The sequence below is a fragment of the Falco peregrinus genome, chromosome 7 (assembly GCF_023634155.1).
Source record: "Falco peregrinus isolate bFalPer1 chromosome 7, bFalPer1.pri, whole genome shotgun sequence".
NCBI lineage: Eukaryota > Metazoa > Chordata > Aves > Falconiformes > Falconidae > Falco > Falco peregrinus.
In genome coordinates this window covers 81,296,984-81,315,926 of record NC_073727.1, presented here as the reverse complement: position 1 = coordinate 81,315,926, position 18,943 = coordinate 81,296,984, and the positions used below count along the sequence as shown (strand labels likewise).

The following is an 18,943-nucleotide window of genomic DNA, read 5'->3' as shown; positions in this document are numbered from 1 at the left end:
CTTTTTAATACTTCATGCCACCTTCACCCAAGTTCGGCTGGCACATACAAAAAGACAGTAAAAAGATAGTTTCAATTTGACTGCTGAGAAATAGTTCTCGACAAGTGGGTTTCACTCTTAGAAAATAATCTGTCACTGAAGTCAACGAGAAGGTTTCTTATTCTTAAAACCACTGGGAAGGACAGCTGAACAAAGGTCTGAGAAGGCATTTACGCAGTACTGGAAAGACATTCTGAATGGATCAGAGGACTGGGAGCCATAAGCAAGCTATGAAAGAGTCGCAAATTTCCCACTTTCAGATAGAAAACCACTCTCAAGAAAAAAAGAAGAAAGGAAAAAAACATGCGTGGACATTGATGGGACTGACAACAATTCAACAGCGCAAAGCACGAGTTTAGATTATGACAAAAAAAAGACACAAAAGAAGGTGAATAATACCTGAAGCATCCCCCCATTTTCAAGCTAATATCTCCACTATGTCATAAACAAAGTGTCAGAGACTGCTTCAGAGACAATTACAATTAATAATTAAATTTCACTATTAAAAATAAAGAGAAGTCAGAGCAGGTAGAAAATTTTCAAGTGTTCTATTTGAGTATGAACTCCAGTCTGCCCTCCTAATTTGTATTAGTCCTGTCAGAGATTTCTCAATATGATTAAAAGATTGGGGGGGGGGCAGGGAGGGGGGGGGGAGGGGGAAAGCCCCACACAAAAAAAAGGCAGGAAAGGCTTCAAATGGCACTTCAAATGGCAACTCTGTCTACACAAATGCTGTGTGTTTCTGTACCACTCCAGAACCTTAGCTACCTTTAAGAAAATGTGCAAGTCTACAACCCTTGCTTTGGTGAAGGCAATTCTTAACACATGAGCTGAGTGAAAAGCAAAGCAGTCTCTACAATCCTCTGGCATATAACTGTCAAGTTTCTTCTGCTGCTGCTAATAATGGGTAGTCCACATAGTTTTCTCTATCATTATCAGGAAACCTGTAACCAAGAAAATGCAATGAAAATTGAGCAGATTCCTGCCATGACTGCACTGAAATCTCTCCGCAGCTCTGAAGGTAGAAACTGGCAACATTCCTTAGAAAGGAGATCCTCAAAAAGAAAATTCAATATTGGTTCTCAGACATCAGGAGACTGAAAAAAAGAAAACAGGAAGGAATAAAATGTTTCTTCTTCTTGAAAATACATGCAATTAGGAATACTTTAAAGTTTGACTGTTGTCTACTGCATAAACATAGGGAAACTTTAAATTTAAGGCTGGAAAAGGGAAATTACAATTTCCTTGCAACTCAGTATTACCCAAGGAAACAATATAACAAGAGTTACCACAATTTTTCTCCAGAGGAACAGTACTCTCTATTCCCACATGCTGAACATCCCCCAATCTAAATCCAAACAGATCTGCCTATCATTGCTTTGTACTTTAGCTGTAACTATCAATCAAAAAAACACAGGAATTCCTGAGGATGGATACCTCCAATCACTAAATCTCTACTAATCTAAATCTGAAAAGAATTCCTATGCAACAGGACTACTTTGTTAGTATGAATTAGCTTGAATTTCTGCATATTCTGCTTATAACTTTGAAACCTTACTGTAGGAAAGTAAATTCCGAAAAGTTTTACTAATTCCACTTGCAAACTGGCTTCAATAATAAAAATAAGGTACTTTCCACACTTCTAAAATCTAACAGTCCTGACATTTCAGGAAAAGTAAACATGCAGGTTATGCATACCAGTGTATATATCGTGTTGGCATTGCTCCAGAATGATAGCTAATGTAGCTTTAAAGAGTCAAACATTATAGTTCTAGGCATATTTTTCACATTTTCCATTAAACAGTCTACATAACAACATAAAAAATGAAGCCACATTAGATATGCAAAACTGGACAAAAAACATGTATGGGTATGAATCATGGTGTTCAAGAACAGCATTACCAGAAAGGCAACAGATAAATCACCCAAGGAACACCCTCTCAGAAAGACCATTTTGGTTTTATTGGAGAATAAAATAATAAAAATATTTTAAAAAAGCACTTTAGCAGCAGAATGACAGCCATATTTCTTCATAGTAACATCTGTTACACTAATTGAGAAAAAAAGTAGTATCTTACTGGACTGTGGAATCAAAACCTAAATTCTGAACAACTATCATACTTAAACGCAATTAATTTCAGTTAACTATGTTCATCTTAAGTCTGACTGATAGTCAACATTACCATGCCAACACACATACAGATACAGGTACATATTTAAACAACACAGTTTCCATTAGACTGAGTTCAATTAGTGACAGATCTAACATCCATTTCGCACATGATTTGTTTAGTGCATTGATGGCAGGGAGGGACAGAGGACTACCCCACCTTAGCAGCCTTTAACCTAAGGCTTCCAAAAACATCAAGTAAACAATTTTTAATTGTTGCTTACACAGACTTCAACAGAGCCCATGAAATATACGCACACCAACAAGTTATAGATATAAATCCAGGCTCATGCAATAGAAGTTGCCGTATTTCCTACTGTATACACTTTTATCCCAATTTTTGTCCACGTTATACTTGTCTCACAAGTCTGGCAGTCTCGTCCTTGTCTAGCCTTCGAACAATGGTGGTTCTAACATCATTAGATTGATTGAATGTATTGTGTACATTTCCAAATTACAGATTGCCAAAACCCCCACATGATAGATATATATATTCTATGACCTTACCTTTTCCTATAATGCCAACATCCCTAATAAGAACCTCTCAAATAATATCTGAAAGCCGCCTTCTTCCTTTGCTTCAAATCAGTACCAAGTTTACCAGCTCTTACAAGATCTGCTGTAGTACTATCAACCCATTTTAACTTGGGCCACCCTCAGAAATTTTTTGTCACCACCATCCACATTAGGCATTCTTCACACATGCATGCACACTCTCACACTCTTAGGGTTTCCATCACATCATCAGTCCTAAAATTAACACAACCCCAAATAATGGGGAAATACAAAACCAGCTGATAACTCAGTTCATCAATCATGGAATAGTGAAGCTTCAAATGGTGATGCTATCCAGTGTCACACTGGTTCTGCTGTTGGAAAGAGATCTTTCTCATAAGCAAAAACCCTGTCTTTTCTTAGCCACCTGTCCAACCAGCAAGTAGCCAAGGTGCACACAGAAGACAGTGACCAGTCATCACCCTGACACTATTAGTTGTCTGCACAAACCTCACTATGCTCTATGGAAAGAGTTCAGGAAAAAATGGAGTTGTCTGCATTTCACCACCAAACACTTTAAAAGGCAGAAGGCAGTAATGTGACAGCCCGTATTAACTAGAAAGTTTCTGAACATCAGAATTTCAGATTAATCACTGAAAACAACAAGCAGTATTTTGTTCACACAGTACTTCCCAGTACTTCTACTTCAAAACATCCAGGAATTAAAACCAAAACCCAGCATCCTGCAGCAAGAGAAAAGCTGCAAGAGGCATGTTCTGTTTAACAGTGGTACTACAGAACCTCCAATGCTAAACTTATCCCCGACTTGAAAAACTCTACTTATGAGGAGTAATTTATTTCATTAACATAGATTTTTTTCTTCACTATCATCATGGTAATGTAGCAGAGTTTAGCAGATTATTGGTCTATGTCATCAGGGTATGTGCTCATAGCAATTTTGCAAGACTACAATAGCAGATTTTCTTTTACTCGGCAAAACTATATAAAGGCTCAATAGTTAATGATATTCGAATTTCAGGAGACTTTTTGCATTGTAATTAAGACCTTTACAGTGACAAAAAAACCCATCAAACCCATATATCAAAAAGATTATTCGAGGCTTTATAAACGCTAAAGGTTTCTTTCAGTGGCAGCTGATAGATCCATAGTCTTCGTATCACAAATGTAAGCGCGATCCCCCTCCCAAAATTAACCTCAGTCCCAAACCTTGAAAGGAGCGTTTTAGAAGCAGACGAGACTCATTTTACGGTGGGGGGAAAGGGTAGGCGCTAGGCCGGGGCCTGGGCGCAGGCTGAAGGCAGGGAAGTGCGGCGGGGAGGCGGCACGGCAACCCTCGCTACCCCTCACCTCGCACTAACCTTGCCCGCCGCCCACCAGCCCACCGCCCCGCCGAGAGAAGGTTCCTCCCGCTGCAGAACCGGCCCTGCTGCACCAAGCCCAGGCTGCTCCCAGCGCTCCGCCGCTACAAAGGAAACACTGCGCTTCCAAAGCCTCCAAACATTAACAGAGAGAAAGAAAGAAAGAAAAAGAAAAAGAAATCAAATCACCCTCACTAAGCCCTCCCTCAAAAGCAGGTCTCTTTTCACCAAATGAAACCACCCCTTACAGCACCCACCCTTCCCCCACCACGAAGCCACCTCTCATTGTCGTCGTCCCCCAAAGGGGACCCATTCCCCCCCCCCCCCCCCCCCCCCCCCCGATGCACACACACACGCCCGCCTCCCCCGTTCCCCAGTCTGTACCGTGCCCCTTACTGGTTGCCAGAAGGGAAACGCAGCCCATGGGCCACATTCCCCCCCTCTCAGCCATGCACGCACCTTCCAGAAACAAGCTGTCTCTGCAGCCGCCGCCGCCGCCGCCACCGGCCATCTTCCTGCTGCCGAGCCGCGCTCCCTCACTCCATCGCCCAGAGGGGCGGCGGGGCCTGGCCCTTCCCCCGGCCTGCGCGCTCCGCCGCCCACCCCCACTGCGGAAGGCTGGGTGACCCGCAGCGGCGCCGCCGAGGCCCGGCCCTCTCCCGCTCCCCACTCCGCGCGCACGGCGGCCCGGGCCGCGCTGCCTTCCGGCCGCCCCGCACGAGGAAGCGGCGGCAGCGCGCCCGCTCCTCCCTCACCGCGTCCGCCGCCGGCAGCCCCCCGAGCGGCTGCCAGCCGGGCACGGCCCAGCAGCCGCCGATGGCGCCCGGCGGGGCAGACGGGCCTGGCCGGGACTCGGTCGGAGGCGCCTCCGAGCACACGGGGAGGACGAGGAAAGGGAGCGCGCCGCGCTGCCGCCCCTCTCCGCCGTGAACGGCGCGGCGGAGCCTCACCGGCTCGTCCCTGCCGGGACCCCCCGGCACCGCCGCCCGGCCGGGCCGCCACCGGCACCGGGGGCTGCCGGCTTCCCCGGCCCCTAGACGGTAAAATGGCCGCAGCAGGGCTGCGCCCGGTGCTGCCTCGGGCTCTCCCGCTCCCCCCTTGATCAGCTCGGAGGCAGCAGCCTCGGGGAGGCGAGGAGGTGGATCGGCCTGCGTAAAATGAATGGAGTTTTAGGAGCGCGGGAGGCCACGGTACAAGGCCGAGGCCCGGCGGTCTCTCACCTCGCTCACGCTGAGGCAAAAGGCCACAAAAGCCTTACAAATTCTTACAAAACATAAAATCCTTCTGTTGCCTAATAAAGGCGTGTTTGAATCCAAAACTGGGATTCTGCAAAATGTACAACGTTGCTAAGCCAAGTATACAGAAATTGCAAGTCATGGTCTCGGGTGTATTTGACTTCAAAAAACCGGTTTTGGCATGTAAGGTTTTACATTTCAAAAACCTTTTCTTGTGAAGCCTAAGTATCAAAACCATACATCCTTTAAAAACTGGAAAGTAAATTATGACAGTCCAGTTAGGGAAAACTAGATACTCCTTGCTAGGACAGGTTGCTTCATCGAATTCTACTGACCCCGCTTGTACTGCAGAATTGGAGAATTTTTATATCTAACTTAAGTACCTAGTTTCTAAAATGACTAATCCCTGAAAAGTGAACTTCCAAAAATGTCTGACCTTAAACAATTTGTAGATTGAATTCCTAAATTAGGTAAATTCAAGTACCCAGTGCATATTAAAAATAAAGGAAAACAAAGAATATCCTCTAAGTCTTCTAAATTTGTTACTTTCATTAACGAACTTTCTGTATTGACACCAACCATATTCATAAACCAATGTGTTTAAAAACACTTCTAAGTGACAGCGCTCAGTTTTTACACAAGCAAGAGGTAAAAAGAAGCCGAGGAGAGTGCAGAGCTAGCTTGGGTAAGACACAAGGGACATCAGACAGATCCCCGAATGCTACATCACACCACCAGAGCTAAGGAGCAATTAGAATTCCAAAAGCTGGAACAGTACTGGCAAACCTAGGTATCTCGATCTTCAGAAACTCCTTAGAAAAAAGGCTTTTTCTGAAAGTGGAATGACAAAATATTTTTGCTTCATTAGTAATGAAATTAACTGGAAACATTTAGGAAAAATCGGTGCAAGCTAATTATACAGAAACCAGAAGACCATATGTTTAATAGAAACCTAATATTAAAACTCAAATAAAACCAGAAAAAAGGAAATTTAGAATCTAATTTTCACAAAAGGGCCTACTGTGTCTCAGAAAGGCATTGTCTAGATGGAGGGCTTACTGCATAGGTTATAGCATTAATCCACAACAAAAAGTCCCTGTTGACAGTTGAGACCAGACTGATTCAGGTCTACCCAATTCTTCACAATTTTTTAAAAACTAGGGATTATGAGTTATGATTATGAGTTATTTGAATAAATGTTTGATACACGGCAGTGTGCTAGTGTGCTTTTGTTGGTCAAGTAAAGGCATCAAATAGGGCTTCATAGTCTTATTTTTAGCGAACTGAGGCACAGTATAGATTAAAATACCTTTTAAAGCAGAAGTAGAAATGACAAGGGAAGATGTTACCAATATTCATCTAGATGCATGGTTGATTTTAGATTTTTTGATTGCTGATTTAACATTTACTTTTTGATGAACAAGAGCTGCCCCAAATTTACATGTCACTGCAGTGTTATTTTTTCCTTTATTTTGAAGCTCTTGAAGGGTGCAATAGAATAGTATGCAGTCAGATTTCTTTTTAATTTGTTTTTCATTAAGCTTCTATTAGTAGTCTGTTCTTTAAAAAAAAAAAGTGTGTTTTTTTTAATTTGAAAAGTATTTGTGAGGGAATGCAATACTGATGACACTCAAATCTTAGAAAACCTTTAAAGCATCCTCTTAACTTTGCATAAAACCAGAGGCTTTTCTTCATGTATAAGAAGTACCTGAGTGATCAATGTGAATTTCCCCTTCCTGCTGGGAGAAATGATACAGAATTTACTGAGTCGTCTTTCTCTTCTTGGCCAAAATGTATTCTCAGAGTAAGAGCCCAGAGACAAAATGCATTAGATCACCCTCCTGGCCTTTAGCAGCGACTAGAAGTTGACTAGTCCCACTACGTGTAGTTCACACAATCTAAGATCTTGAATTTACAAACACTTCCATGTGCATAGTTCTGTTGGCACAGCACTTCGAGAGTGAAAAGCTGATTACTTCATTAAGCAATGATGAAGAATTTTTGGTCTGCCTTAGAAATCTAATTTTTCCATCTCTTCCCACAATGAAAAATTTGTTATTAATGAATATGGCTTGGATGATTCTGTACTGAAATTATGGAAAAAATACATCTTTTTGTATTTCTGATTCTTTCCGATTATTTCTTGTTTCCTCTATGGTTTTTAAGGTTAGCCAACAAAATGGGGATGGCTACTCCATAGAAACACTATTTCCTTACTTAAGGAATAAAATGGAATTGGGATTGCAGTTTTGCAGCTTCTGTAGTTGTGGTAGTGTACGCTACTTAATTTTCTTTACTGCTACATAAATTGTGTATAGAAATTTCAGGGAATTTATAGGCACCTTGAACAATTTTTTGTTATTTACAACCCAAGAACTCATTCTTACATACTATAAAATCAATGCTTTTTAACAGTCCCACTTTTCAGAAAATAATGGTTATGGGCTGAAATATTTTTCTCTGTTTTCCACTGTTGTTCTTAGAACTGTTCCTTGAATGTATTTGTGATGCACAATCTATGTCCTCTGTTAAAAAAACAACAGTTTTGTTGTTGTCCTCATGACTGATGCCTGGTTTTGTCTCTGTGCATTTTTAAAGCAAAATCAGATTTATTTCCTGTGCTTGCAATGTCTTGTTCTTACTATTAAAGCTAGTGTTTTAATTTTAATTTTAGGGATTTTTTACTTGGTATTATTCCAGGATAGTTCCATACTGTAGTTAACTCTTCAGGAACCTTCCTAAATGGAAAAGTACCATTCATCTGTGTGCTAAGGCTTAGAATGATACAGCAGGATGTGGAAAAGCTTTTTGTTAAATTTTGGTATCAAAGACAGCTTGTTGAGTAGGTAGTAGGTAACTATGGACGCCTAAGATCGGGACTTTGTCTAAAATGTTTTCTTAACTCCTTCCTTGAAGGAGACCTGTTTTTTAAATCTGATCAGGCTACTATTGTAAAATGCCATATTGTGTTCTTGGAGAATAACTATAGTAAACAAATACCTATGAGGTTTCCTGCTACTCTAATAAACCTTTTGAAAATAAAAATCCCACTATTCATTGCTGTGGCTGTTGCTTAAATATCTGCTGCACTGTCTTAGTCATGACTACATTATAACCACTCAAAAGAGAAGAGTTTTGCTTTAAATCTGCGAGTTCTTTTGTTGGAAAATGAGATGAAGCAACTGTGTTGGGCTAAAAAAATTACAACTCATTAAGCATCAAAGTGAGATCTATAGATATAAGAAGAGTGATTGAGAGGTGTGTTAGTATCGTTAGCCACAACACAGCATTAGATATTAATTTTGGAAACTTTTTTTTTTTTTGGTAGGGTCTGGGCTGCACCTGGAAGGCCATTTTTTCTAGAAGAAGAAAGTAACAGAATTTGGTGCACAGCCCAGAACCATTACATCAGTGACCTATCACTACTCTAAGCAGAAGAGTAGTTACGATCACAAGAAAAAGCAAAACTCTTTATAAAAGAAAATTATTTAAAATGTATGCATGGGATCACACTGAAGAAGAAATGACCAATTATAAATCAAATATAAAATGTTCCATCTGAAAAATTTTGGATAATCTTCCATGGTTTTGATTATTCCTTAGTAATGTACATTGGGTAATTATTTTATGACATATTTTGAGGCAAAGATTGATCTTTAACTAAAGAAAAGCAGAACTGTTGATAGTAGTTTTGTAAGTTTTAAAAGCAGACCACATAAAAGGCTCAAGAGAATACATCAGATCTGAGATACCTAGAATCTACTTCCCAGTGTACAGTCAAAATATCTGTATAAAAGATATTTCAGTATATTCTGATGCAATTTATCATATTTGCTATAAGTTTCCTGAAACAACTCTTGTTAATCGGAAAGAAAATTTTCCTTTAATACTTTTACGGTGATACTGTAAAGGAAATATGTTTTTGCATACAGGCTGATGAAATACACTTATTGATTGCAATCCAAGCTTTATGATTAGGCAACAGTGTAAATTTGTTGTCTTCCAGTGTAACTCTTTCATCATTTTACTAATAAGAGCAGAAGTTCTAACTGATTTAAAGGAGGAAAAATAGAAAATGTTTTATTTGTCAACAAAAATAGTATGGCATAATCACGGTAGTCTTTCATGTACTAACAGAAAGAATATAATGAATGCATCTACAGCATGAAATATTAAAATCAAAGACTATGTAATCAGAAAAATAAAATAATAGAAAATTTTACTGTAATAAAAATAAAATAAAAGCACAGCAAGACTCAGGCTATTGCTTAAGGCACGTCAGGCATCCAAAAACATCCAGCATAGAAAACATACTGTGCGTATATGCACAGGGTCAGACCCTGTCACTAATCTCTTGCTTTTCAAATCAGTAAGAAATATGCCTAAGTCAACTTCTAAAGTATTTTTAGACACATTTAATAGATGGTTAAACTTTTTTTGTATGCTGTTACACAGAAGTCACTCTCACAATCACACATGAAAAGAAACACATGCTCTTAATCGCCAGCTAACAGAACTTACAGATGGTCTCTCTTTATAATGGTCTCACACCCATCAGAAAAGGAAACTGGTTTGTAGCTGAAAACCTTTGAGATACTTTGTCAATAATCATTACTCTCAAGATCTTTATGTTAGTAGAGATGTCTAATTTAAGCAAGTGCCTATAATAGAAAATATCTAACTGAAATTGTTTCAGCAGGGTCACACATCTTAGAGGAGGATCACCTTTCCCTGCCTATTTCATTAGATACTTATTTGTCTAAAGCTTTAAGAATACTTAGGTTTCAGAGCAATTAAGGCAATCTTTTAGCAAAAGTTATTATGTATATATGCAAATCACATTTATAAAAATAAACTACACCAAGGGCACATAAAACAGCAAATACTAGCCTGTACACACACATATAAGCAAAAATACATACTAAAGCAAAGAAAAAGGTCAGGTTTGTGTACAAGCAGTTGTATCATAATCATAATGAAAGCAGAGGCAAAAAATCACTACATCCCACGTATAGTCAGTGTTCGTGACTTAACTTCCTTACTGCTCATGCTGCTGGCTAAGACACTTCTTACAAATTTGCTTCTTACAAATTCCCCTTCTAACCTGAAGAACTTCTGAAACCTTTTTCTCAATGTACAAAGGAGATGAGAGACCTGGGCTATGAAGATGGATGTACTTCTGTCTCTGTACTTCAGTGGTTAAGTACAGTAGTGTACTCAGTCTCATCTGTGAAGTGGAGCCAGTAAAAGCATATGTAGGAATAACCATACTGCAGAGACTAGAATCCATACAATACAGGATTTGAAAGATGCAAAGAAATAATTTCATTTGTCCTGCATAGACTTAAGTGGTAAAGATTTAAAACATCACTGGCATGTGCCCATAAAAGTCTCAGCTGAAGACTGATCTTCAGGCTCCACAGTGTATCAGAAAGGTGGGGGTTTCTCACATATTAACGTAAATAATATTCTCTACAAAGAAGTTTCTTCTTCTACCTTAATTAGAGTTCACTGTGCTCTTTTGAGTAACTTTTCTATACTGAGAGACTGCTGTTGTATTTCTCAGCCTTCTCTAGTTCCTTCAGTCTTCCTTTATTATTTTTAATCCCTCTAGAGTCTCTTTAACTTAGCTGTATATTAAAGTGGGGCATTCAAAACAGGATGCCATACTAATGTACGTCTCTCCAAAGCGGAATAAAGCAGAATTACTGTCTTTGGCTTCTGACATACTGCGATTCCCTTTAATATGTCCTAAAATATTTTTCAACAAAACCACAGTTAGATCATGGTCAATTTGTAATGCAATATAAACCTCAGGTCCTTTTCTGTACTGTTGTTCCCTAGCCAGCTATATCTCATTTTGAATTAGTTCATTTGATTTTTCCTTCTGAAGTGTATGATTTTCTACTGGTCTTCACTGCATATCGTCTTGCCGATTTTAGATAATTTCTTTTAATTTATCCAGATCACTTTGAACTCTAACCCTGTCCTTAACCTAAGCACCTGTTAGTTACTTGCAACACTGGTGGCCTGGCAGTGAAAATAATAGTAGAATTATAGCTAGGATAAATCTGTGTAGGAACAAGTGCCTCTCTCAGACTGTCAGTGAAACACTGAGAATGCATTTTTTCAGCCTATTTCCTGGTTCAGTTTTAAGAAGTGATAGACAACAGCGACTAATGTCTTACTAGAGTCAGTACCACCAGCATTCTTTCCCTATTGATCCTGAATGCCAACCCTTCCAATGAAGATGGACAAAACTGTAGTGTGACATCAGAGCTTTCCAGTGATTCTCAGGAGACTGGAATGAATGCAAGTCCCAGAGATGCCTAAGATGACCCTCCTATCTGCAGAAATCCAGAGTTCTTTGCTCTTCTCAGTCTCTTTTCCACAAGATGAGGAATATTCCCTCTGTTAGAAGGATGTGGATGTCCAATACTTTTTCTGAAGATGTAATTTACATTCTGTAATGGAGTTATAGCCTAACAACACCAGTCCACATGAAAGATTCAGTTATACGTACAGTAATTGTCAAATGGTGGAATGTGTTTTTGGAAGGCTCAAGGCAAGATGAAATTTTCTCCAGAATGGCATGGATACAAACTAGCCCCTGTATAATACCTGTGAAATAAAAGGTGAGAAATATTCATGGAGTAGAGCCTTGGCCCTGCTGGAGTCTGTAGAGAACTTCAATTGGTGTAAACAATATAAAGCCCTGAGATGGGAAGTTAAAGAAATGAGAGTTGTCTCATGTGCTCACAGTTACACTGTACAAGGACATCTCAGTGGGAGAGGATGCTGTAACTCATAGTGATTTGTGATTTCTGCAGTGTTTGTTAACAAGCTCTCCCAATTGATAAAGTGGCCTATCACAATCATTTGTTTTAACTTTAAAGATTCTCCACGTTTATATGCTTTTTTATAAATGGCAGTGTCAGTCATTTGATTCATTCCAGGTGTATATAATCCTTATCATTAGCTGCATGTATAAAAATTAGATTCATCTGATTGCCATTGGTGTATTATTCCTAATGGGTACCATCAGGTCACATTCTTCCTCAGGTAGTCACATGTAGCTGTTAAAAGTAGAAGGGCAAGATGCTAGGAGACAATGAGGTCAGGAAATAGCTGCTACCACTCTTGAGTCCTGTCACAAAATCACTGGCGACCCTATAACACCCCCATGTCTCATAAAAATGTCACTAGTATTGCTGTTGATTTTGCCAAAAGCTAAGGAGATGTTAACTACTATGAGCATAACCAGTAGGTGATTAGCCTGCAAATTTTTACAGGAGTGGATTAGACTTGTTTTGATGTTACACTTCTTTTCATGCTAAAAATTCTTGAGAGTTGCTTAAGTAGTTATTTCTCTTTTCAGGGATCATGAGGTCCACAGTGGTTTGTGAACATAAGGAAGCATATTACTCACACTGCTTAGTGCTCATTAGAAAGCATTAATATTATAAAGACATTGATCTCTATTTCTTTTTGAGAAAACCCTGTAACTTGTGATTAAATTTGCTTACTATAATATACTGTATTCTGTAAATTTCTATAAAAGGTGCCTAGATCACATGTGTTGTTTTCTTTACTTCTAGACAAAATAAAGATACAAAACCCAATCAGTTTTCCATCAGTTTGAAGATACATGGACTTTGACTCAGGATTTATGGTTGCTAAAACAATGTGAAATTTTAGCAGACTGTTTAAATTATGGTTACCATATGAGGACATTGAAAGTGGAGCTGACCTATTATTGGTCTGTCCTGTTTGCTGCCTTGTGGTATAGAAGCTAAATGTATTGTTTTTCAGCATAAAAAAGTTTTAAAGTGCTGTATCAGTTTTCATCATAAAAATTCCAGACTCTGTACCACCCATAAGGATGAATAAAGATGGTAATCATTCTATGGAAAATCTAGCAAATGAAATACAATCTCCTTAAGTATAGATAATATAATTTAAAGAAAGGAAAATTAAATTTTATTCATTATCCATAAGTAGTTTTCCAAGAGGAAAATCATCAAATGACACTTAAAATATATTGGGAAGAAATTCAATGCTGTAGGGATGTTTCCTTTCTTATTGCATGAAAGTTTGTTGCTTACGTACAGCAGATTTGGAGGCCTTAGAATATATATGCTATCTATGTTAAACTATGTTACAACGCTTTTATGGTTTCTAGTTTGTAGGATCTGATTAACAATGTTTTCATAATTTGGGGTTATTTTGAGTTCTATTATTGTCCTCATCAGTATATTTAATAGCAGCATATCAGCTACCACCTCCTCCTCCCCAGGCAGACTCAACCTTGTTTTCGGAGTATCTTTGTCCCCTCCTATCTCACTTCTCCCTGCGTCTCCTGCAATAAATACAATCATTCAACTTCTTGTCTGTCATTGCTCCAGTTCTTCCCTTCCCTTAATCTGCCCTAAAATCTTTCTCTCTGGCGCTTTCCCTTCATTCAGTTTGTGTTTTCAGCTTCTTTCCACCTACTCTCTCAGTACCAAAATCCTTCCCATGCTTCCAACAGAGATTTCTCCAACCCTATTCTCCCACAGTTGCCACCCTATTCCGCCTTTTGTTGTGGCTCCCTCCCACTGCTGCTTCTGCTTTATTAGTTTATTAGGGTCCATGATTCATATTCAATAACTGAGGATATTTTTATATAATATATAATTTATATAATTGCTGAAATTTAGCTAGATGAATAAAAAAATCTTGTCCCTATTTCTTGAGTGTATTTTCTTCAGTGCCATAATTCAGTTTGGTAATAAAACACATCTTCTTTTCTTGTATTAGCTAACACATGTCATTTTGTTTTGAAAAATGTTGCATATATACATGTAAGACTGAAACAGAAATGCAATAAATTTCATACTCAATGCAAAGACCCTTAACAAAAACATAATTAATGCAACACAATGTTTGAGATTTTAAGCCAACAAAAGCCAGACCATTTAGAGCTAAGGTTCCCATAGCAACCTTACTCTATCTCCTCCTGTGTCTGTGTGATAGGGTCTTTTTTTACATGACCACATATTGCTAGAGAATGTGCTGTATTATTCCATAAATAGAACATCGGTTTAATAGGTGAGTTAACTACATAAGGACCTACAAAATTATATGTATGTCTTCAAAGGATATTAAATCAGTGTGGCTTGTAGAGGTAGTGTACATTTATAAATACTAGAAGAAATCTTCATGTAAGCTTCAAGATGATGTTACAACATCATTAACATAAATCCTGCCTGCAAGTGAATTTTTGGCATGTTTTTAGTTTCCTAGTTAGGTTTCCCTGCATATATAGAAAATACAAAGGCTCAATAATTACAGGAGGAAAATTATTGGCAATTCTTAAAAAATAATACAAGGAGACTCTTCCGTTTTAAGTGATTATTTTCCAGAGTAGGCAGTTACACAAAAGCATATGGGAACTCAAAAGATGCAGACTTTAGTCAGACTTCAGGGGCTGAAATCATCCTATTTAACTACAAGCACTTAAATAAAGGGGCAAATATATATATATATATCTTCTAATTTCTGCACAACTTAGGGAAGTAGAAGAGCATCTCCAGAGGATGATTCAGTCCTCCTGAGATGTGATTTGTCTTCTGCCTATCTTACTTTACTGACTATAAAGTAGGTCTGGAGAAACCAGTCAAGATTCCTTCCTACTTCAAGTTATTGCTTAAAGTAGGATAAATCCAAGTTGTATTATCCCAAGAAAAAGAAGTGTGATTTTCAGACATTTCTGAGTACCTGATGTGTCTTACAGGTTAGGTGCAGGAGTCCCCCTAGACTACACCTCTATCAGTGTCTAAATCCATGACTTCACATTCACGTGACAATACAAATGTGTTCTTGATTAGATAGGATAACAAAGGACCTATTTTTTTTAGTATACAGAACAGTACAGTGATTATTCTGGGTTAATGTTGACTGCAGAAAGACAAATTATACCTTATTTGACCTAATACTAAAATAATGCAGTCAATAATACCTGATTTATATATAAAGACTGTTGGAAGAACTTTGTATTCTCTGGGTGTGTATTTGAACCACCAGAATGAGTTAACATTGATTCAGCACTTTACATTCTTCAGCTGTGACATTTTTGTTGCAGGACTGTCTCGGAGAACCTGGGAAAGTAGCTTTACAGGCATTGGATAAGGTACCTCAGCATCCAACTCATGAGATTTGATTTCTACTTCTAGACGCTGGGGTTAGGCACTGCAGCTCAAAAGTAATCACACCCTAAGTTTTTGTTGGATCTAGATAAAGGTGACAAAGTTGAGGTCCCTAGTAATATATCTCTACTCTTGAAATCTATGTTTGGAATTGGAAGTGTTTTATATGACACTGAAACAAAACTCTGGCAAACTAGATGGCAATCAGTTAATTTGGATAGGATTTTAAAACAAGAATAATATCAAGGAAAACAAGGAATAACACTGAAGGAAATAATTCTGATGCAAAAGGGAGAATTGTCATCCATTTCCATATTCAGTTTCTTTGTAAAAAAGACTTACAGAGAAGACCTGGTTAATGTTCTGACAGTTGTTAGAAGCTAAGCAGGTGGATAGTTCTGGCATTCAACCACTGTTAGCTCTGAAGAAATCTGACACTCAACAATTAGATGACTGGCAAATCCCTTAAGTATCTGCTTTCCTGTAATAATATATAGACAACGAGACAATGTGTCCAAATAAAAGTGGGTAGCAGTCTGAAATATTAAACAGTTCTCCACAGAAATAATATGAGGAACTACTCAACTAATATCCTCTTTCTCACACGGATGTTACAAGGCAGTAATCGTATTGTGCTATGCTGGATTAAACTTTGTTGGAACTAGCACATTTAGTCGTAAACCATTTTTAAAAGTTACGATTTTTTTTTTTCATCTAAACAAAAAGCAAATGCATGAGATCCTGGCGATCTGAATGCTCCAAGTGAAAATCTTTCATCTAGATACAGTTCAGGAAGGTAAAGTGGGGAAACAGCTCAAATGAAAATATATAAATAACAAATAAAAACAGAATGGGGGAAAAAGCTTGAGAGGCTGAAGAGTGTGACTGCTGTTATAAGTCAAGGCTTTTATGTCAGAGCACAGGCTGAAACAGTTTCTGATGCTTTGAACAGGGCAACTCTTTAAGTTATCTAAGTCCTCTTATACCCAGGGAAGTAGAGCCTTGGAGATTCTCTTAAGTAAATGCAGTAGCAACCAGAACGTTTCACCTCCTTGCCAACTTGTCCTTATACCTTGTCAATATACCTTTAACCTACACTACAAAGTTCACGGACAACAGCACATTATTGCCTCTTCTAAGGCAGGAATAACTGCCGTTCCTCACTCGCTGGGAGAGCAGCACCCACCATCGACGCCCGCCGGCCCCTGAGGAGCACCATGCGCTTGAACCAGCTGTACCCCCGCGACAGGAACCTCATCAGCCCTGAGGACCCACAGGCAAAAGTGGGGTTTTCTTACCGGGGTTCAGCGTGGTTATTTTTTACAACTTTTTTTCACACGTGGTTACTTACGGGCTTGTAGCAACTGCTTGGTGGAATTTTGAAACGGGACGGCAAAATATCTTTCCTGCATTGCCAACGGAAAGGGCCACATGTCCCGCGAGTGGGAGAAGCTTTGGCGTGTGGGAAGAACCGTAAAAGATGCGTCTGGTCCACAGACAGAAGTCACCTGCCAGGGGTCCTGCTGGTGAGGTAACCCCGAGCCAGCGCCTGGCCGGCTGCCCCTGCCAGAGCCTGCGCCCAGCGGGGAAGAGCTGGCGCCTCAGGACCCCTGGCAGGTGCCCGGGCCCGCCCAACGGCCGCCCCAACGGCCGCCCCAACGGCCCCTCCCCAGCGCCGGCCGGCCGTGCCGCCTGCCCGCCGTGCCGCCGTCGCTGCTCAGGCGCGGCCCGGCGCGGCCCGGGGCTGGTCGCCCTGCGTGGGGCACAGGGCCCCGCACCTGCCAGGTGCGGCCTCGCTCGGCGCGGCGGAGCCGTCCCTGAGGGGAGGGCGCCGGCGCCGCTCCCTCTGCCTGCCGCCTGCTTTGCGCTGGTCACAAAAAAGGGCGAAGAAACTTTTTTGGCCGGTTGTGAAAATGTATTCGCATCTGGGTAAGGAAACCTGGGGTTACAGCTACAGTTAAAATATAGACGCTGTGTTACTGATGGCCGTATTACTCTAAGAAAGCAATTTACAAATCCTTAACACAAGCATTATTTTCATCTGGAGAACTGTCAAGGATTTCCTTTTTTCTTAGGCAATGGGTCAAACCGTGGTTATTTTGCTCAAGCTCTTTGTGACAAACTTCAAAAAGATGACGTTTTTCCACTGTTACTCATTGTGTACAATATTTGTCAGTATACTCGTCGTAGCGCTCAGGTTAATATAAATAAATATATTAGTCTTGCAACACTTATGTTGAGAGATACATATATGATACTAGCATTGCAAATAACACATGCAAAATTTCAATTGCTGTGAAACACTAGTAACCCATGAGCAAAAACTGTACTAGAGGGTATGTTGAATTACCCATAATTTATGTGTACTTGTAAGAATAGCTTACTGCCAAAGCTAAGTGCAAAGAGATAAAGTTAGCTTTATCATCAACATTTGCCTTTCTTGGGTGATGAAGATTTTCGTCGTGCTTTTACGCTACACATTTATTTAAAGAACAAAGTCAAAATTTCTTAGTGACTAAGTATCCTTTATTGGCAGCGCTGGATGCATGGGGGATCCTTCCACCTAACGTGCATGTCTAAAGTAACTAACTATCTTATATTTATACCATAAAACAATGACTATTCAATTAACGCCTATACATAGTCATTACCTAAACCCGCCTACTCTCGCTTCGTATGTTAATTAGCTTATCAGTCTTTTGTGCTTGTGCAAATTCTTCCAAGAATTGTGGGCAGGGGTCCTCGGGATGTGGGCGATGGTCTTTGGGAGGAAGGCCGTAGATCTTCCTCAAGGTGTACTTTTCACCTTTTGCCAGAAAATGCTGAGTTGGGTGAGTTACCAGTTTCAACCAGCTCTTGCTATCTGTCTTTCCTCCTTGGGTGTGTTTTAGCTTAGGATGCCGACAGATAACAGGTTGTCCACAGCCTCACAAGATGTTGGCAGACACACAATACACAGGGGATGGATGCCCACAGATAACAGGATGTCGATAGCCTCACAAGATGTTGGCAGACACAACACACAGGGGATGTCATGTATCTTATATGCATTACATTTTAACTGCAAAATTCATTCTATCCTAGAGTGAGTTCATACAATATCAATGTGTATCATCTGCGGGACTTGCAAGTCATAATGCCATGGGAACTGTAATTTTGGAACCGTGTAATGGCATTCTGATACAGACATCTGTGGTTTAAGAAATAAGCCACCCCTTCTAACTTAGATGAACTCGGAAACTGGCAACTTACATTTCAGAGGTAAAATCTTGTGGATGTTGATGTAGATGCCTTTCTGCAGCAGGGATTAGGGTTACTTTTTGCTAGAGATCAACTATCTTTGATTGTCTGAGGCATACCTACTTCTTAATTGGAGCTTCTGGTGCAATAATTACTTTTTGTTTACAGCGTTTGTAACTTTTAAATCAGTTGTTTCCT

The 18,943-nt window shown here is 39.7% G+C and overlaps 1 protein-coding gene across 3 annotated transcripts in view; it reads right to left on the bottom strand.

Annotated features, from left to right (window-relative positions):
* Positions 1–16,953, bottom strand: part of SENP6 (SUMO specific peptidase 6) — a 90,773-nt gene extending 73,820 nt beyond the window's left edge. For 2 of the 3 annotated variants that reach the window (XM_055809915.1, XM_055809917.1), the window contains exon 1: positions 4,543–4,731. In XM_055809915.1, coding sequence (XP_055665890.1) covers positions 4,543–4,594 — 52 coding nt within the window. In that variant the 5' untranslated portion in view covers positions 4,595–4,731. Of the gene's footprint in view, positions 1–4,542; positions 4,732–16,856 lie in introns of those variants that run through there. The other variant, XM_027790747.2, reaches the window with a different exon arrangement.
* Between the last annotated feature and the right edge of the window lie 1,990 nt (positions 16,954–18,943).